The following is a 20,604-nucleotide window of genomic DNA, read 5'->3' as shown; positions in this document are numbered from 1 at the left end:
CACTAAAGAGGCCTGGTACACAAAAAAAAACACGAGGAAAACTAGGTGACAGTCTCAGTTTCGTTATTGCAAAACACATACTTTCCATCAATAAATTTTGAACCCATCTGGTTTACAGGATAAATTCACTGCACTATTTTAAATGAAACATCTCTGGTTTAATTGGTAACACTTTCTATTTCTTTTTAAAATTCTGAACTGACTTCAATTCAATATTTTCAAACATAGAGTTATATAGAGAGCAGGATATGTGGATTCTATATCGTGTTAAAACAGTCTCTAACTGTTCAAAAACAAAAGTCAGGATATGTAACTCATAAAACACAATGCACAAATAAATGCAGTGATTTGTCTCTGTAAATCAAACTGTGTAACCAAGGGCTGTAGATTTGGTCTCAACCCCTCCAAAACAAAGAGGACTTTTTAATGCTGTCAACCAAATGGTTTATTAACATATAAGATCTGGATTCACATCCAGACATGTATTAACATTTAAATAAAACTCAGATTAAAGACTAAACTTTAGGAAATGATCATGTGTTATAATAATTGAGGCCTCTCACTCACTCAAAATCAGTGTATTCATGGCTGTGCTGTGGTTTTGGCTACATAAACACTGAAACACTTGGCTGGTTTACCAATAGTTGACTTCATTACTCAGTCAGTCAGTCAGTCAGTCAGTCAGTCAGTCAGTCAGTCAGTCACTCAGTGACAGTGGCTGAATGAGAGCAAGGCCCTGCAGCTCAGTGCTAAACTCTTGTGGAAAGCATTCCCACAAGATTGGCAGTTGCAGTCACAAACTTATAGTTGCAAAGTAACTCCAATACCATTCTTCAACCAATTTCAACACAGAAAACCTGAATATTAAATAATACCAGTCTTCAAATAAAATGCCAACATAATTTGTTTTAAGGTCAGTATTCCAGATGATGGTAGTTCAGTGTGATATTGTTGCAGTTTGCACAATGGTCTGTCTTTGTCCATCACCTGAGCCATTTGAGGTCACTTCAATCTTTTTGTCTTTACATCCACAATCACGGTCAGTGTGTCATGATCTTGTCCTTTCCACAGTGTGCATAATTTGTTGAAGCTGTCACACAGCCTCTGCCAACACATGCAAGTCTACACCATGATAAGATGCTGACTGAGATAACTTTTCAAATTAAATAGAGGTGTGAGGCCTGTTATGGATATGGAGTGTGTCTTCCACCAAGGCAAATCAACTGAGGGCAGAAACTAGAAAGAATGGAAAGACCAAGGGAGACGGAGTCATGGCCAACAAATCCAACTTTGTTTTTCTCAAACATTTGGTTTATTAGAAATGCTTATTAAAATGTTCCAGAAACAAAATGGTTTGTACCACACAAAAACACAAGCTTCCATATTCAATAAACAGTATAAAAATACCTTTGAAAATAGCACCTTTTTTCTGGCAGGTTAACATGCAGTCGTGATACACAACTTTCCTCAAATAATAAAAACAATATGTACAAAATATTGGCAGAATATTGTGCTCGATTCTTCATATTTAATAAATGTATAGACTATTGATAGTAATAACCTAATATATTTGTGGTGTATGTTATTATTGTGTGGAGAGGTAAGAGGAGTTATTTCCAGCATCAAAGGTTCTGGAAGTAAAAGTTTCTGCATAGATAACATTCAATGACCTATAATTAAAGAACTTTCAAGGCATGGGATCATCTGGTTGGATTAATTTATTACAATCATGTATTTCATAAAAAGGTAAAACATAGAGGCCTGTGTACATAAACATTATGGAAGAGAAGTCAATTTCAACTCCCAAGGTGCACTGCAGTAAGAAACCATCTAATCAAATAACTTAAAAATGTTTGTGTATTGCTAATTTTATAAATGATTTTATAATTTATCTTATTGTATGATTTTGGTCTATATTTATATAGATTCATCTAGATTTATACACTTTCTTTCAATTACTTTTTTTTACTGTGTAAATCGATTATTTTTTGGCTTCAGTGTCAATTCTTTACTTTTTGGGTCTTCTCTATAGGAATGGCTGTGGAGGTTGCTACTAAATACTTTAGATTTTAGAGGCATTTTCTCACCAAACTGACTGAAGAGACATGATTTCTTACAACGCTGAAGCTCAAATATTGTTGTTATCCAGGTAGCTCAGGTGTTTCTAGGTTGAGGAACATTACAAGAAAACTTAAAAATGCCCATTTACAAAGAAGAACATACTTCCAGAACCCACAACTCGGCCTATTTTGCTACAAGGAGTGACCAAGAGTAAATAAAGAACCTTATTACACAACATCCTCGTAGTATGTACCAATTTGGTAAGTTCATAAAGGGTGTGGACTGTCCTGTTATTGAACACCTGTTGTATGTTTTTCATTCAATGTTGCTGAGTGTCTATTTGCATTCCTCTTTTATAATGCAGCTGTGTGTTTAGTTTTCATTATTTTTTTTACATTTTCTCGTTCCTCTCCGACACGTTACAATTCAGACAACAGCTACATGTATTTAAAATCATGATTACAAAGACAACTACACAACTGAGACATAGTAAGTTCAATTATAATTAACAGTATGTGTCAGCTTTAACAGATGTCTGATCATCACCATTTTTATTGGTGATTTTTAAGGCAACAAGAAACAGTGGTATAAACAGGCAGATTGTTTTCTAGATTTTTTTGCATAGTTTTAAGAACATAAACCAAGGAGGCCTCTGGTATCCCCTCTGAACCTGGGGTACAATTTGGTTGGATTAAAGAAACAATAAATAAACAAAAGCAAATCTTGACCATTGACATTTGACAAAATAATGATGTATAAAAGCTATATGAAGGCGAACATTCCTGTGGCTGAGGAAGAACTGGCCACAATCATCGTGCTGCCTTCAAGGGACGAGAACCTGCACAACAGATCATTTGTTAGAGAGCATACATTGAATATCTGACATAAACTAGAGTGTGTGTGATTAATTACCTTCAGTCTCCCCAAGGCAGACCTCTTCGCACTCCTCCAAGTGGAGGAAGCGGTTGTCGTTTCCTTCACAGCCGCTGTAGATGAAGGGCCTGCAGGCCTGAGCCTGACTGTTAAAGTACCAGCGCAGAGTGTAACGTCCACAACTGCCCTCCTCCATGGGGAGCTGGCACAGGTCTGCTGGAGCTGCAGAACACAAACACACATAAAGAGCGTGCACATGTAGACACAAAGAGGCATGCACAATGAGAAAAGGGCAGGCCAGGCAAAAAGGAGCAGAAGCAGAGCAGCGGTACCAACAGGGGACCCAAAACAAGCACTCATGACCACTGAGGTTAAAACCCAATCAAAACCAACCTGTTTATTTCAGTTATTTTACATAGTTTTAAATGAAAATAAAGAAATTAGCAGTGATATCTTATTCTTTGTATGTTATTTTACTGGAAGCATATATGCCTCTAAATCAACAGAACAGCCGGCAGCCTGAGACATACAGAGAGGGCCAGACACCAGGAAGGCAGGAGGGCAGAATTAAACCTTTATAAATCCCAAATCAGGACGGTGGTTTACCTTCCCCCTTGACTCTTCTCTTGGACCTGACTGATCTGGACTTGACTGCTTTCAGAGGTGCAACTCTGACTGCTTTCTGACCACCAACTGTTGGTGTTTTCTTTTCACTGGCTGCTTTGTTTGGTTTAACTTTAACTGTTTTCTCTGATTCCTCTTTGACAGCCTCACCTGTCAACACACACACACACACACACAGACACACACACACACACACACACACACACACACACACACACACACACACACACAGTAAAGACACATTCAGTAGAAATGGAAAAAATGAGAAAAAGATGTTAATGTGATAACAGGGCCACAATCAACATGAAAGGTCACAGACTCAGGATGGTGTTCGCTTATAGCAGGCTAGGTGACAATTATTCAAGGCCAACACAGTCTCATAATCTTATTGAATGAGCATAGAGTGAAACGCAGACACAATATGAGACACGCTTCTCCAGCGCAAATTTGATTATGTGCTGATTGAATAAACTAAATTACGTGACATAACTAGAAATTTGTTAGTTGACTAAAATGATTAGATTGATGCCGGAAATCTTTGTATTTGTCAACCTGATTCTTATTCTCATATTAATGTCCATTGTGTCGTATGATCATAATAACATTTTACTCCATTGTGAAGATATGGAAACCCAGACTTTGGCACAGTGCAATAATAGATGTTATTATTTAGTTATATTGGACAAAAATATTGGAGTAACCTTTTACACACCTCATTGTGGACAGTGTGGGTCCATGTGCCAAGTCTGGTAGTGAATATGTGCTTACGGTGTGTAAGCGCACCAGGTATCGTGCGGCTTATCCATTGAGGTCAATTACAACCAAGTCTGTGTTTTGGCATTTCTAAGGTAATTCAGAGTGATCAAGGGTCAAAACTTTCATCCCATATGTTTGTGGAAGTGTTGAAGCATCAGATGTCTTTTATTTTGAGAACATATACTGTATGTCTTTCACTTTCAAGCAGAAAACAGAAACAGCATGTCACAAACATTTGTGAGACCAGACTGGCTTAGATAGTGCTCACTGTGTCAGTAAATGCTACATCACTTCATGATAGCAATGGACAATGAAACACACGGTACCGTCACTAAGATTGGCAGAAGGAGTGAAGTAGAGCAGTTCATCCAATGGGTCGTCGTAGGCCTCGATGGAGTAAACGTGCTCGTAGTCTGGGTCATTGGTGTTCACCACCACACGCACCTCACGGCCTGAAAGAAGAGCAGCACCACACAGGTCAGAGATCCATGTAACACCTCAGCCTGCCAGCCTCCAAGCTTCAGATAGAGGGAGGTCTCTCGACCACATTAACTCAACACAAAAAGCCCCGTATCAGTTACAGTACAGTCAGTATAGAGCCTATAGTATACCTTAACATTTGTATTTTTTCTGGATGTAATCAGAGATATCGAATATGTATCACATAAGTCAGACACATAAAACACAAATGGAGTCCTCTGTTTTCTTGATGAGAAAACCACCCAATATTCAGAGGTCTCCAGACGTAGCACCACCAGCTTGATCCTGTTTGTTAGGGACGGACACGCAGACAGACAGACTGAGGCCGACAGGCAGAGCGATGGACGGACACACTCACCCTCCTCACCCTTCAGGACCAGTTGTTGCTCTGGTGCAGGCCGAGCCCTGACTGCGGGCCGGGACCGAGTGTCCAGGCCTGAACCTGAGAGAGCCAGATAGGACAAGGAGGAGCGAACAGGGACACCGAGGGAGCAGAGACAGAATTTGGGGAGCAAGAGGGACCAGGTGAGTGTTACACAGGAGGGAGAAAAAGGAGGACCAGAAAGGCAATATGATGAAAAAAAAGGAAAGACAGAACATTCTGGTAGTAAAACCTTTAGACACACGAGCAAACAACAATCCCAAAGCCCCACAAAAAATCATTCCACCATTCCAACATACACACCAACTAAAAGGATTTACCAAATTTTTGCAAGACTGGTCAACATGAGGTATCTTCCAAAAACTGGTTGTAATCCTTTAAGGACTCAAGTCACTACCATTATGGACTTGTGTCGCACTCTAGTCAAATATTCTTTGACTTGAGTAACAATTTTTTGGGTAATAATAAATACACTAAACATGGGTTAAATGTTTGTTTTGGCCTCATTCTCAGTAGTGCTGCATATTAAATAACAGCCTGCCACCCCGTGGCTTATCTCATGGTACTGCAAGTGTTGATTTATAACACTGACATGATCTGGCATTGATTAAACAGCTTCAACAACAAACTCAAAACTTCTCTTTCAAAACTTGCTCTGTATCTCACTATCGGAAGTGCCACTTGGCCAATCACAGAAGCTACACTAACCACATCTGTGAGGGGACATACCAATCATCTGAGCCGCATGAGCCAGCCCAACCCCTTTTATAAGAGCCTGCAGCCCCTACATGGAATTCCTGCTTTCTTCCTCATGAAGATCACTTGACTTGTTCAGCTGTCCTGATTTTGGATTTGGAAAGTAGTCTGTGAGTGTGGACATGTTGTTGGGATTTAACAGTTCTCAAGGTTACTTTGCGTCTTTTAGTCAACAAAAGTTGGTTGTGTTCAGGTGGTGGTTACTGCATCGTGACGGACCTGCACCTGATCTCGCGTCGGCTAACAGGTTAACATGTCAAAGTGTGCTTGTGTGGGTGTAGAGTCACGTCGCATCCTTGCCCAGCTGCCAGCAGTTTCACCATGTTGGGGAGGGGAATCCATCCCCTTTGCATCACGTGTATGGGTGTTAAGCGTGCCCAGGCGTTGCTTGCAGATAGCGGATGATGCAAGCAACGCAGTGTCATACCAACCAACATCCTGGCGCTTTGCGTGTGTCTTGGCGGCCTCAAGGGATGCCCCCTCCTTTCCGACGCAGTGGCAAAACCCAAAGGATAAACCGACCTCGGTTAGCACATACTGAGGGGATATGGTGGGGGACGACAATGCAGTTTTCCTCCCTCTGTTTAATCAGCTCCTTGACTCGGGGGATAAGCATGGTGGTGGAGAGGAAGAGGATTCTAATTTGGATCTGCTCGGCGAGGAGAATGAGGACGACAGTGAGGATGCCAGTCTTCCTCCACAATGTCCTGTTCACTTGATTTGACGAGGGGACTGGTTTAAATAAATAGATGTGCAAGATGCTTATTTTCACATAAGCATATATGCAGCATACAGAAAGTTTCTGAGGTTTGCAGCAGTCTGTCCTTAGTGTTAGTCCATCCAACTGTGTGCTAGCCGATGGGGAGGGCATGGACCTTCCTGGGTTGAGGTATTATGGGCTTCGGAACATGCCATTTGGGAATGGTTGACAGAGAATATTTGGTTTCCTAGGTAACCCCAGTTCTCTGAAAACTCAGAGAGGTAGGCCTATCTCACAGAACTGCCGTTTGGATGCGTTCGGCACATGGAAGAAAGACAGTTGAGAATGCCGTGTAGGGCAGCAGGTTGTGGTAATGAAGCTTCCGCGATTTGTCACGATTTGTCTTTCTTTCTCATTTCACACTGTTTTGTTATGCAAAATCATTCAAACAAATGACAAACTATACTATATACATAGTTTTTGTGTGAGTTTAAATGAAAATGCATGTTACTAAATTTAACCGAACACAATTGTTAAAATGAGGGCAAATGCGCTCCATTTTTTGAAAAAGTATACTAAATGAGACTAACTGTTCTCACTACAGACTCTGCAGCAGCATATGTGGTACAGTATACTGCTGGGACTCATGCTAAATCACAGCCCTTCTGTCCACCTCTCTCTCCTCTGCTACAGTCGAATGGCTCACTCACCTCCACACGCTGAGCATCAGGTAGATGGACCAGAAAGAACCAGAAAGAGAGGGAATAATAAAATCAGTCAATTTAAAGAGTCATGGCAATGCAGTAATTCTCTACAGCTTTTTTTGTATTATGCTTTCATAGAGTTTAGCTGAGGCTGTGACACATGTGCTGTGATTACCATTGGACGTTCAACTTGGTTCAACTTTATAAATTGGCAATGCCGGCTACATGAAAGACTCACCACAGTGCTGATTCATCTCTGAGCGAACATAATCTCTGATCTCATTCTCCTGAACACAAAATAAAGATGGATACAAGACAAAATGCACTTAGAAACACGAGCCCAATAACAATTCTGTGTATGTGTGTGTCGTTTGGTGTCAGTCTTTTCAGATTGAGCCCTGCAGTAAGGATCAAGCACTGACCGTCATGCCTGGCTCTCCTCTGTCTCCCTTTGCTCCATCTAGGCCCATCTCTCCCTGCAACACGGACAGGTATTAGAACACACAACACAAGGCTTGCAGTACATTAATTCATTTGACTGAAACCAGATGCAGCATGTGAACTAAATACAAAGTAAAAGTGAAAGGTTAAAATCAGCAATAGTAACTTGTATAGAAACAGTAAAAAATTAAATATATTTGGTTTGTCTGTCTTGATGCCTTTTACATGGTTCCTGAGTTCCTAAAATTCAATACAATATGTGGTTGTCATTTTATATAACCAGTTTTGGTGCATACAGGTATAACTGTGAAAGCGACAAATCCTGTTGCTAAGGGGCTCATGACAGCAAGAGAATTTAGCCTTCCTGAGAGACTGTCTCCATTTGGGACAATGGGAAATCTGCAATACTGACATGCATCACTCAGCACTGTAATTCAGTGCTGAGTGATGATTCTCAGGTGTTTTTGGTAAGTTTTACAGAATTTTTCTGACCTCAGCAAGTAGTTTCTTTTCTAAGATGGTTACCAAGAAAACAACCAAAAGACAGAGGCAGACAAGTGTGATACTAACCTGCTCTCCTCTCTCTCCTGGGATACCTGGGATACCGCGTGGACCGACCGTGGCAGGACCAACTGGCCCTCTCTCTCCCTGACAAACAGGCAAAACAACTTTACAACATACAACACATCTACAGTAGACACATGTAGCATCAAACTTAAAAGTAATTAACCAGAATTATCGCCTCAATGTTGTGTGCCTCTGCCAACCAGTCCAGTGAATTCTAGAGTTATGACTAAAAACGTATTTTGTGCAGTCACAGTGACCTTTGACCTTTAACCACCAAAATCTAATTCATTCTTGAGTACAACTTAACATTTGTACCAAATTTCAAGAAATTCCCTAAAAGGCATTGCTGAGATATCGCGTCCACGAGAATAGGACGGACGGACGGACGGATGGACAAACCGAAAACATAATGTCTCCAGTCACACCTGTCGCCAGTGTGGTATAAAAAAGTTAGAATGGTAAAATGTTGGGCATAAGGTTTTCACACAGCAACAACGTCCCATACACAATCACTGGACAGGTGGTACTGCATTTGCCTGTATAGTTTCATTGAAAACAAAGAAGGATAACGTTACACACCTTTTCCATAGGAATAGTTTTTCCAAACACATTGTTATGCACTGTACTTATGCTGCTTCAGTCCACACACACACTAACCAAATGTGATTTCATTATGATGCAGACATTAAGGCTACAGAGAATACTTCCTTCTTTCCATGCTGTATCAACATAAAATACTTTATTGTTTTCTGAAAATAATGGAAGTAGGTTGAATCAAGACTTGATAAGTTCCTGCTTTTTTGTTTCCCACTTTCTTTATTTACTTGATGATGAAGCAGACAAGTCAGTCAAACGTAGGGCCAATCAAACTGTCAGTCGTCATGAAGCAATACACAGTAACCAAACAAAACTACCAGTCAGGTGAAGAAGAAAGAGGAGAACAATCCAAGGAGAAATACAAAGAGACTGTATTCTTTTAATATCAGTCTTACGTCAAACTTGAAAGTGTCAAAAACAAAAGTTTTATCTTGGTTGCCATTATACTGCTCAGACACCTCTGACAGCTGCTTTGTGATGTAATTCATACTTTCATCTAGTCTTGCTTCTATTATGTATTTTTCTCTGCTAGGACCCCATCAAATCTGTGCACAGTCATAAGTGATGCTGCACCCATTTGCTGGTGTAACAAGGGATTGTTGAAATATCTTATCGTCCCTTCAATAGACCTAATAATACTACTACTAATACTACTACTACTACTAATAATAATAATAGGAATAAACTTTAGTTCTCTATGCTTTTCAAAACCAGATAAGACATGACCAACGTTTCAAATTATCCAAAGCCAAAGTATGACTACTCACCTTCTGTCCCTGGAGCCCCTCAGGGCCTTTACCACCAGCTGGTCCCTGAGGACCAGTAAGGCCAGGGGGCCCATCCCCTCCTCTGGGACCAGGAGGACCAGGTATACCAGATGGACCCTGTATGAAGCACAGAGACTGTTAGTTACGAATCCCAAGGTTTCCTATCATGAGGATGAATGACACTGTGCTTCTGAAAGCACATGCAGAATATGAAGATTAGCTACAGTGCACAGCCTGATTATCAAGAGGTTACTTTCAGACCTGTATATATACAGTGCTAGAGAAGTTTAAATTATAAGTTATACTCACTCTTTCACCTTTCTCTCCCTGAGCTCCTTTGGGTCCTGCAACCCCGTCAAAGCCACGGTCACCCTACACAGACATAGAAAAGCAGTTAGATTTCACATTTAGAGACAGTTACAGTTTGAAAATAGTTTAAAGAAAAGTTTGCCATAACACTTTAAATACCTTGGGGCCGACAAGCCCCTCTTTTCCAGGGGTCCCAGGGGCCCCAGGAGGTCCGATATCCCCCTGGAAAACAAGGAGAGCATATCTGAAGATGAGCAATCTCTATGAAGAGCACAAAGACATGTAATACACCACATGACGCCTGTTTGTCTACAGATGAGTCATACCTGTTCACCTTTTCTTCCTGGTAGGCCTGATCGTCCATGAATACCAGCATCCCCCTGAACACAAAAACATTTGTTTATTTCATTTTACTTCACATGCAAAATATGACTCATATGAATCCGACCGATTATCCAATTAACCTATCTGAGTTTAACATATAATCACAACAGGGCAATAGACTTCTCAATAATTCATTCACTAGCCTCAAATACCGTCAGCTGGCACTTAAATCTTAATATGTTTCTGTTTATTGTTATAAAAGAATAAAAACCTCACAGTATGAAATTATCACGATACAATTTTTCATTCATAGTTGCTTCTTGTCATCTTCCTCCTACCATATCCCATTTTTCTCTCTGTCCCAATCTCACCTTCTCTCCTCTGGGTCCATCGCCTCCACACACCCCCTTGGGTCCTCGGTCACCCTAGAAAAAAGAAATATTCATCATTGACAGAGACACATGAAGAGACTCATGAGTCACAAAAGGACAAACTGCACCAAACCAACTGGACAAAGCTCATCCATACATCTGACACTCAGGCTGAATCTCCATGTACATGAACAAAAACCACCGTGTGCAACAAATTTTCCAACAACAGCCGATATGCAGGATTTCGGCAGGTTACATGTAAGACTTTTTAAAACCTTTTTAAGACCTTTATGAATGAAATTTTCCACACAGGCAAAAAAAGTACGAAAGATATAATGGAAAATCTGAGCCCCAGAATTACTTGCAAAGTAAATGAATTTACTCACATTCACCCTAAACGTTCAAGTGAACATGACTACACAGACCTGTGTGTATGCAATAGTTATATATATGTAAGTATGTGTGTGTGTGTGTGTGTGTGTGTACACATGTCTTTCTTTGGTTGTGTGGACAAATTTTGTTTTGGAAACCATCATTGTCATTTTGGCTGGTCCTCACAACAAAAGCTGTTTGATGGTCAATGAGAGTTGAGTCACAACTGTAGAAAGAATTTGTTTGTGTGTCTTTTACCAAAGTTGCAGGAGTTAACGTCACGCGCACACACACATACACACACGCACGCACGCACGCACGCACGCACGCACGCACGCACGCACACACGCACGCACGCACGCACACACACACACACACAGAAAATACCTTGATTCCTCTCATGCCTGTGATACCAATCTCTCCCTTCTCTCCCCTAAGCCCTGCCAGCCCATCTTTTCCTGGTAAACCCTGGAAGAAAAAACAGAAATCCACAGTTCGGTCACTATAGAGAGACATCCCAGAAAACACAGAAAATGAAGGTGCTGTATTTGGATGGAAGTAAAATTACAGACCGATTCACCAGGTACTCCAGGTTGACCGGCTTCTCCCTGCAGAGAGGAAACAGAATTACAGTAATTATAACTGTGAAAGTATTATGTGCACTGACAACTGACTGGCTTTGCTATTAATTATAATGATTTAATCACAATAGAATACAAAGTGTCACTTGCCTTCTGTCCACCAGGGCCACGGGCACCTGGGAATCCAGTGGATCCTCTTTCTCCTGGTTCTCCCCTCAGACCCTAATGTCAAATTCACACATATACCGGAATATACATACTGCTAATTTATAATATCAATACAATGACATTACATCAAGGGTTTTGGTTATTGCAATATCAGAGTATTGCCTAAGTGTAATTTTGTGCTTGCATTAGAGTTAAGTTAAGTACCTGCAACCCTGGAGGTCCCTCTTGACCCTTCGCTCCTTTTTCTCCCTGCACACCTTTGGGCCCTCGGTCACCCTGAAACAGAAACCAAACACATAAGAAAAAGAATATTTAACAAGAACGTAAGTGGAGATTTCACTATAATAAACAGTTTGTCACATCCAAGTGTTCACTGACTGTTTCTCCTTTGTTGCCCTTTTCTCCATTAGGCCCTCCAACCAGCACAGTGTCCCCCTGTGAGTGAAGGCACAGCTGTAAACATCTGGCTTCACCCCAAAGCCAAAACATCAACACACAATGTTTCACCATGTTGCCTTTTCTTAAGCTGTGTCACTTGTAGTATCACAGTTCATTTACATCGTGTGTAAACTGCCAACATAGCATTTCTTTCCTCCTCCATTTTTGTGTCATTGTCGTCTTATACACACACACACACACACACACACACACACACACACACACACACACACACACACACACACACACATATAGAAAAAGAGAAAGACAGTGAGCAGTAGTGGAGCTTATTAGGTATTAAAATGCACACACCTTTTCTCCTTTGTCACCTTGCAGTCCAACATCTCCCTGAAAAAAAAAAAGATTGAAAGCAAAACATTTAATTCAGATGCTGCAACTAGCAGCTGCTCTAGGACCTACGCGGTGCCGCACCCCACAGCCTGTTCGATGACCATGTGTGGCCCATGTATTTGAAACAGAGCAACAATCACACATATAAACAGGAAAGGGAAAGAACTTGTAGTATTCACCTTCTCTCCCCGAGCACCACGACTCCCTGGGGGACCCTGGAAAACACACAGACACACACATGCTCCATTATATATGGCTCCACAATTAAAAACAACAACAAAAAAAAAAACTCCTAAGCTAGTTTTCCTTTGTCAGACAACAAAACTGAAATTACAACAATGTCATAACTCCCTAGTGTTTAAAAGGGCTATTTTTTAAAGTTTTACTATTGCTACACAGCCAATGTTAGCATAGCTGTTTACTTACTTTATTTACAGTAAAGTAAGTAAACAAGAAACATCGTGAGTTCAGTATCAAACTTTTTTTTACTCGCCAAGTACAGTCTCCAGCAGTTGTTCTTTTTTCTATTTTTATCACTTCCCTTCTTCTACTGAAGTTAGCATGCTAACCACAAGTCACTGGAGCGTCCAGTATGCCCTGAAGAAGTAGCACTCCTATTTGTATTGTAAACACAAAATTGGCTGAAGTTCTTGGCAAGGCTGGTAAGTAAGTAGCTGTCTATACTAATTTTGGCTATGTAGCAATAGCAAAACTTACAAATAGCTCCTTTAAAGTCTGACTAAACAGTGATGACAAGTAGACCAGATTCCTGTTGAAGGTGCTTCAAAATATGTTGCAACACTGTAAGGGAAGACCAGCAGTGTAATTAGTTGATAGTCTAAGAAATCCATTGTGCCCTTGGAAAGAAAAGCTTTTCCATAATAACCACATGGAAATAAAAAAAAAAAAAAAGATTTATTCAGCTGTTGTTGATGTATGTCGTGTTCCTGAGTGATGGATAAAAAAGGAAACACTTGATATTTACTGTTGGCCCTCTCTCCCCATCCAAGCCAGCACGACCCTCCTCGCCCTACAACATTACAGACAAAAGAAGACACACAAACATGACAGTGTTAGTTTTTATCCTCCGGAGGCAAGTTCATATTTGATAACAATTTCAAAGATATAGCAATGCAACCAGTGTCTTACTCTGGGCCCTGAATCTCCTCTCTCTCCTCTGGGACCAGGGACACCAACACCAACTTCTCCCTGGCATCACAAATCATACATATATGAACTTAAATTAAAAAACATTTTTTACATTTGAGCAAGTAGAAAGAAATACATGTCAGCTTGAATAGTCACCTTGTCCCCTTTTACCCCGTTGGTACCAGGGGAGCCCTAGAAAACAAGATATTGATCATATAAAATATATATATCTGTTTCTGTTCTTCTTTTCTCTCATTCTCTCTCAGACATATTAACTTCAAAACCTGATTAAACCAAGAGTCCCTATTGAAAATATAAATCCTTTATACAGTTGTATGCAAAAGTTCTTATTAAATAAGTACTGAGGTGCCCAAACATGTGTACACACCACAATTCCTGTTTAATGTTTTTCTGTTTTTAAGTCCATGAAATACAAACAACTAGTGCATTAACATTTGAAGGAAGGCTAAAGTCTCTTTGGTGAAGGGGTTGTATTTAGTCCTTTTAGCTTCAAAAATCAGCAAAATATGTCATTTGCACAGGGTTGCCCAAACTGTAAGAAATATCAAACCTTCAACCTAACTACATGTCCCAACTCAGAAAACTACCTAAAAGCTGTCGTAAAACCATTCACAAGTCCAGCTGGATCAAAAGTCAAGTCAATATAGTAATTCTTTCTTCTGAACCTATCTACTTCTCACAGTGTAATAAAACCATGACTTAAACTCACTGCTTCTCCAGTAGGACCAGGAGGACCAGGAGCTCCAACATTTCCTGCACGGCCTGCAAAGCCTTGGAGACCCTGAAAATGAAACTTACTAGTTGAAAATCATACCAAAGAGATTAAGGCTAAAAGCATACAGCACTGTGTGATCAGCCGCTCCACTGACCCTCTCCCCCTGTGGTCCTAGAGGTCCCGGTTGTCCAGTTTCTCCTCTCGGACCAGGCTGTCCAGCATCACCAGACTTCCCCTGTGGCCCTGGCGGACCAGCTGGACCAGGAAGGCCTGGATCCCCCTGAAATGCAGCCACAGTTAGATTTTGATCTGAGGCATGTGAACCACACTGACTGAGTACAGAGGTAAATACATAAATCATCCTCTGCTGCACCACACGCTGTTACTCACTTTTAAACCTTGAGGCCCAACCCGACCAGGAGGACCTGCCATTCCTATGCCCTTCTCTCCCTGCAACACACATTTTATTATAACTGTCACATGGATTTTGTTTAATTCCATGCAAATTAATAAAACACACAGCAAAAGCTCACCTTATCTCCTTTTGTCCCAGGAGATCCTTGTGCCCCCTGCATGAAAAACAAATAAGGGGGTGTGAAAAGAAGAAAACAAAATACTAATTAATGTTTTTTGTTAATAATAATAAAGTGCTATTTAAATAGTGTTGCAAATTTTTAGTTGTCCCCCAAATATCGATTTGGGATTCATTATTATGCTGGTGAAGGCATGTTCCATCAGTACTGGTGTGTACTGTCAGCGCCTCCTTTGAAATCACAGTTAACATGCCTCATCAACCTCAAGGACGACAAATGGTCAAAACTCCAGCCTCAGAGGAGATTGGGCTCAATTACAGTTGACACTTTTAGATAGAAGGTCTAAAGACTTTAATCACACTGTGATTGAAAAATAGTTGATTAAGGTAAGATTTTCTACTGGCTCTGAATAACAGAAATGTCATGCTAGTAAAGGTTAAGTGGGATGTGATTACATAAAGTCAAGCCAGTAAATATTTGGACAGTGACACAATTTTTGTGATTTTGCATCTGTACACCACCACAATGGATTTGGAACGAGGACATCAAGATGCAATTGAAGTGGTTTAACAAAAATACTGCATTAACTGTTTAGGAATTATTTAATTCCATTTTATATGTAGTCCCTCCATTTTAAGAGGCTAAGTAATTGGACAAACATAATTATAATGACATAATTATAAATATAAAGATTATTTTTAACACTTAGATGGAGATCCTTTGCAGTCAATGGCTGCCTCTGAATCCAATGGACATCATGAGTTTCCTCCCTTAAGATGCCCTGCTAGGCTTTTACTGCAGTCGCGTGCAGTTGTTGCTTGTTTGTGGGTCTTCCTGCTTTCAGTTTTGTTTTCAGTAAGTGAAAAGCACATTTGCTCATTTAGGTTGAGGTCAGGTGACCGACTTGGCCATTGAAGAATATTCCACTTCTTTGCCTTGAGAAGCTCTTGGGTTGCTTTCGCAGTATGTTACCATCCTATCAGTTTTGCAGCATTTGACTATATCTAAGCCAATAGTACAGGCCCATACACTAGCAGTAGGCACATCATTAAGAAACTCCTTTGGCAGCCATACATTCCCACCATGTCATAACAGTCTCCACCACAATTCTGGCGTAAGTTACTCTTGGTTTCATCTGTCCAAAGAATCTGGTTCCAGTACTAGGCATTCTTCTTCAGATGTTTTCTGGCAAAGTCTAAACTCCCCTTTCTGTTGAGTGTTGCCAGTCGTTTGCACCTTGTGGTAAACCCACTGTATTACATTCATGAAGGTGTCTCTTGATTGTAAACGTCAATGATATGCCTACTTCCTCAAGAGCGTTCTTGAGCTGGCTAGATGTTGTGAAGGGCTTTTTCTTCACGAATTCTGCGATCACCCACTTTAATTGTCTTCTGTGGTCTTCCAGGCTTTTTGATTTTGCTGAGCTTGCTGAATTGTTGATTTGGCCACTCCTAAAATGTCTGCTATCTGTCAGCTGTTGACATAGGTAGGTTTGCTTTGTCTTTTCAGCCTAATGATAGTCTCCACTTGCATCGACACTTCTTGGACCACAGATTGTTCCGATGAACAACGGAGTTCCCATGAACAACTACCAAAATGCAAATTTAGCACTTAAAAATGGCTGTAATCTCGTCAGAATCAGCCCCTTGGGTCGACAAAAAAACAACAAAACCATATACAGTGAGACAACATTTAGCACAAGTCTAAAACCAGACCATGAAAAGGTTACTCACATCTTCTCCAGGGTCTCCTGGTTCACCATCCACTCCCTAGTACGACGACAGATAACACATTATGAACATGTTGTGTTACCATTAAGTACGTGTGTTGACCTGCTTGATTATACTCACTCTTTCTCCTTTGATGCCAGCAGCACCTTTGTCTCCTCTGTTACCCTGAATGACAGTAGTTACCATACAGGTTTAATGATTAGAGCACTTCACATTTTCACGCCGTCTTGTGTCGATTGCTGAGAGTGAACCATTAGCACAATGGTTTGGTCAGACTCACCTTTTCCCCAAGTAGACCTCTCTCTCCTGTTGTGCCTGGTAGTGTTGGACCAGGAAGACCCTGTGTCAATCAGAACCAGGAAAGTACTGTCAGCTGCACTCAGCTTCTCTGTTGTACTTCCTCATATATAGGTTTTTAGTTTTTCATTTCTGGACTAGGCTGCATTAATTGAATATACTATGCATCTACATTCATTTGTATTGCAACAGTCAATGCCACAGCTAAAATAGAAAAATGGAAAGGTTTACGTAGCGACATCCATGATGCCATTGCCATTTATTCACCTTTTCTCCTTTGAGTCCAGGAGGTCCAGCCACTGCCTGTAAGAGTGCAGAAAAAATTAGAAATAATGTAGTAATACAATTACCAGTGCAGCATCATATGGCTTCTTGATCATGAAAAGACATAAATATGTATTTAAAAAGTCTTGGTGTTCAAAGATCATACCAGTCTCAACGATAAATAGGGTTAATGTCTTTGGTAGAGATAAGCAACGAATGCTGCAATCTCCTACTGCTTAACCATTGCACATCAGAAAACAGCAAATGTTGGAAAATCTAATCTGCTCTGTTGACTATTCAGTTGTACTTGACAATGTTTAAAAGAAACACCAGGCTGTGATGATTAATTCCAGGTACATTTTGGTTGATTGATTTCTTGGTTTCCCCACATTTCTCTGCAATGTCTTGGCAGAACGACAACTTCTAAGAGAAGTTGCCAGGGTGAAGAATGAATGACTGAGGCAAAGTGGAGGCCCAGCTCTCTGACTCCAAAGAACTGACACTAAAAAATGCCTACAGCTGTATTTTAGAAAGCTTTTAATTCTTCTATTATCGAAGCCAAATGCAACTGTGGAGCTGCAAAAATGCAATAACACTTCATCTGTGTGTGTGTGTGTGTGTGTGTGTGTGTGTGTGTATATGAGCAAATGGTGGAATGGGACATGTGTTACCTGGTTATCTATCAAACTGGTGAACTCACTGACTGTCACTATGGCTCTGTCCAAGGTGCTGAACCTGAGGCTGTCAGCAGTCTCAAACAGCTCCCTTGATGCTCGTAGCAATTTGTGTCAGCTTTACAAAGAGCAGGGATGACTGTGAATACTGAGAGCCAGACGAAAACCATTTTGATGAGTTCAACTTTTTTTTCTAAAATTCCAGATAGGAAACTGTTTTATTGTTGTTGATGACTAATGTGTGTCCATGATTGAATAATCATGCTTTGGATGCTTAACTGCACAGCTTCAGCTTGTCTACATGCTGCCAAACCAGCATTTTATCTCTGTAAAAGTTTTCCCACATCTGTATGAGCACATCTCTGAATTCCTTTTGAAAGGCTCTGAAAACGCTGCAGTTATAATAAATGTATGTGCTATTATATGACATCATGAAATCTGGCAGTGACCTGATAAATTCAAGTTCTGCATTACAAAAAGCGATGCTCCAGGCTACAAAGCTTGATGGCTTGTGGCTCAGACAAGGGGAGATCTGTTGTACCAGCACAGCAACAGCAAATTATATTACAGAGCGTATCATTTTACAAGAGATAGTCCGGTACATGCACAGTTAACTAATAGTTTGGCAGCAGTTTAATAAAAGTTAACAGGCTATAATTAGTCAATTTAGTGTTCATATCTGCAGTATTATGATATACATATTGAAATGGGAAGAACAGATTAATTTAGACTCTATATGATGTTGTGACCTTCTCTGTCATTTTCAGTCTCACTGAGCTGAAATTTGACTTAACTGAGATCCAAAGAATAGGCACAAGCTTTGTCAAGCCAAGCCGATCCCTATTAACAGATGTTTGCAATCATTCAGAGAAAGACAACTGGCAGGCAAAAATACTTCAGTGTCAGTGTTAAGGTAGTTGATGTTTGGAGGTTGAGCACAGTCTACTAAGGTGTCTGTTGCTCGGAGAAACAGTAAAATATTGATGTCTGTGACTTTGTCAGTTGATGGTTCTGCTGACCTGAAGATGGGAGCAGCTACACTGGAACAGCCCGCTCTTTATGATTTGACAGTTCCTACCAGTTTTATTATGCTTGATAAAATGATGGGTCCTAAGAGTACAGAGTTATTCCTTTGTGCTGACTGTGACAGACTCCACCACACAATACCCTGAACAAGCACGGCACAATGACACATGTCAAGAGCTCTCCAGGCTCTCTTTCATGTTATATCTAGGGACAGAGTCCAAAATGACGTTCTGACAAACCACAGCTGTAATTTACAACCATTATATCTTACAGATGATTTGAAAGGCATAAAACAATCCAAACCAGCTCATGCCACACTACAGCCTGGTAGAGTGCTTAAATATGATACATACATTTATAAAAGGATTAAGCTAAAATTCATATTCATGGCTGGCTCCACTATTATTTTTAGAGTAGAAGGCACTACAAGCCTAAACATGGGTTTTCCCCAATTTTGCTTCAATTCTGCGAGATTTGCTCTTCAAATGTCAATCAAATACAGTCACATAACAGAGATATCCCACTGAGACAGCTTGCATGGAGAGATTAAGTTCTTTTATTACTGCCTAATCAGCTCAAAAAACTACCAAGAGACTGGGAATGCTTATGCTGGATATTTTAAATTACAGTAGATAGCTGAAAGGTTTTATACAGATCTATTTTCTCTTTCAACAGCCCAGATAGCAGAGGAAGCTGTATTACCACAGAGTGTTTTGAACAGGGATATCTAAGTTAAAATATCAGAGTTTATAGTGACAGCTAGATGTAGCACATAAATCAACAATGGGGCTCCTGATGGCACACCATTTGCTGTACAGGCAGCTCCAGCCCCAGGTGGACACCTACTGCTGTGCATCAGATGAAAACTCTCACAGTAGGAAGCTAATAATACTACATATATTTTTTTATTACTTCAGGCGGCAAATCATGCTGTAGTCTGGATCATATCCAATAAAAGCAACCAAAAAACAATTTCATTGACTGTCCTTTTCTCCAGGAGCTGCTCAGTAGGTACATCATGTTCTCACCTTTCCTGGAGGACCGCTGTCTCCCTGCTCCCCCTTTAAGCCTGACTGGCCTGGAGGTCCAGTAATACCCTGAGAAACAAATTTAACAATGATACTGAGGATGACCTGATACACAGTACACACCACATATACACAAGATGCAACATAAACACTGACACATACTGAGGCACACACACACACACACACATATACACACACACCTGTTTTCCTGGTAATCCTGGTATTCCTTCTTTGCCAGGCACCCCATCTCTACCAGGAACTCCAGGTTTACCTGATTCACCCTGAGGAGCAGGATGCACTTCATTATATGTAATATGTATTTCATAATAAACATGTGCAGTCACATTTACATTTCTGTGTACTAAAGGGGTTTCAAATTTTTCAAAATCTTTTGTCTTCACTTCTGTGTCCAATTCACCTTTGACACTATAAAAGGATGGATTATGAAGATTTCACACGAGTTTAGGAGTAAATTTACACTTCACTGTGCTCCACAGCGTAGCAACAGTAGCAGTCGGATGGGATTGCATACTCACCACCTGCCC

General features: G+C 40.5%; 3 protein-coding genes across 3 annotated transcripts in view; all 3 read right to left on the bottom strand.

Moving 5' to 3' along the window:
- Window positions 1-20,604, bottom strand: part of col7a1 (collagen, type VII, alpha 1) — an 86,111-nt gene that overhangs the window by 25,338 nt on the left and 40,169 nt on the right. The gene's annotated exons all lie outside the window — the stretch shown is intronic.
- LOC147818108 (uncharacterized) lies at window positions 1,290-11,693 on the bottom strand. Its single transcript, XM_087178618.1, has 15 exons — window positions 11,657-11,693; window positions 11,472-11,552; window positions 10,713-10,766; window positions 10,344-10,397; window positions 10,177-10,239; window positions 10,018-10,080; window positions 9,709-9,825; window positions 8,348-8,425; window positions 7,759-7,812; window positions 7,575-7,623; window positions 5,153-7,351; window positions 4,641-4,766; window positions 3,541-3,708; window positions 2,974-3,156; window positions 1,290-2,899 (listed from the first exon to the last, which is right to left on the bottom strand). Exons 2-11 carry the CDS (start codon window positions 11,484-11,486, stop codon window positions 7,335-7,337), a joined length of 564 nt encoding a protein of 187 aa, XP_087034744.1. The 5' UTR covers window positions 11,487-11,552; window positions 11,657-11,693; the 3' UTR covers window positions 1,290-2,899; window positions 2,974-3,156; window positions 3,541-3,708; window positions 4,641-4,766; window positions 5,153-7,334.
- On the bottom strand, window positions 11,774-20,335 carry LOC147818107 (uncharacterized). Its single transcript, XM_087178622.1, has 18 exons — window positions 20,260-20,335; window positions 20,060-20,128; window positions 17,335-17,370; window positions 17,051-17,110; window positions 16,891-16,935; window positions 16,774-16,809; window positions 15,041-15,076; window positions 14,898-14,957; window positions 14,662-14,787; window positions 14,502-14,573; window positions 13,928-13,963; window positions 13,772-13,831; window positions 13,608-13,652; window positions 12,802-12,837; window positions 12,584-12,619; window positions 12,212-12,268; window positions 12,038-12,109; window positions 11,774-11,887 (listed from the first exon to the last, which is right to left on the bottom strand). Exons 8-18 carry the CDS (start codon window positions 14,937-14,939, stop codon window positions 11,774-11,776), a joined length of 696 nt encoding a protein of 231 aa, XP_087034748.1. The 5' UTR covers window positions 14,940-14,957; window positions 15,041-15,076; window positions 16,774-16,809; window positions 16,891-16,935; window positions 17,051-17,110; window positions 17,335-17,370; window positions 20,060-20,128; window positions 20,260-20,335.

The sequence above is a fragment of the Seriola lalandi genome, unplaced genomic scaffold (assembly GCF_002814215.2).
Source record: "Seriola lalandi dorsalis isolate HSWRI2012SDOR001 ecotype SW California unplaced genomic scaffold, Sedor1 jcf7180002054692, whole genome shotgun sequence".
Lineage (NCBI taxonomy): Eukaryota > Metazoa > Chordata > Actinopteri > Carangiformes > Carangidae > Seriola > Seriola lalandi.
The sequence above is the reverse complement of the archived record's forward strand: the minus strand, read 5'-3'. Positions and strand labels throughout refer to the sequence as shown.

Bases quoted from the DNA above. Each gene is read 5' to 3' on its own strand.
- LOC147818108 (XM_087178618.1), bottom strand. The intron at 8,426-9,708 runs GTGAGTAGTCAT...CCTGTTTGTCAG, and splicing joins AGGGGCTCCAGGGACAGAAG to GGAGAGAGAGGGCCAGTTGG. The intron at 7,624-7,758 runs GTCAGTGCTTGA...TTTTGTGTTCAG, and splicing joins GAGGAGAGCCAGGCATGACG to GAGAATGAGATCAGAGATTA.
- LOC147818107 (XM_087178622.1), bottom strand. From the start codon at position 14,939: ATGGCAGGTCCTCCTGGTCGGGTTGGGCCTCAAGGTTTAAAA. The intron at 14,788-14,897 runs GTGAGTAACAGC...GCTGCATTTCAG, and splicing joins TTGGGCCTCAAGGTTTAAAA to GGGGATCCAGGCCTTCCTGG. The intron at 11,888-12,037 runs GTACTTAACTTA...ATTTGACATTAG, and splicing joins AGGGACCTCCAGGGTTGCAG to GGTCTGAGGGGAGAACCAGG.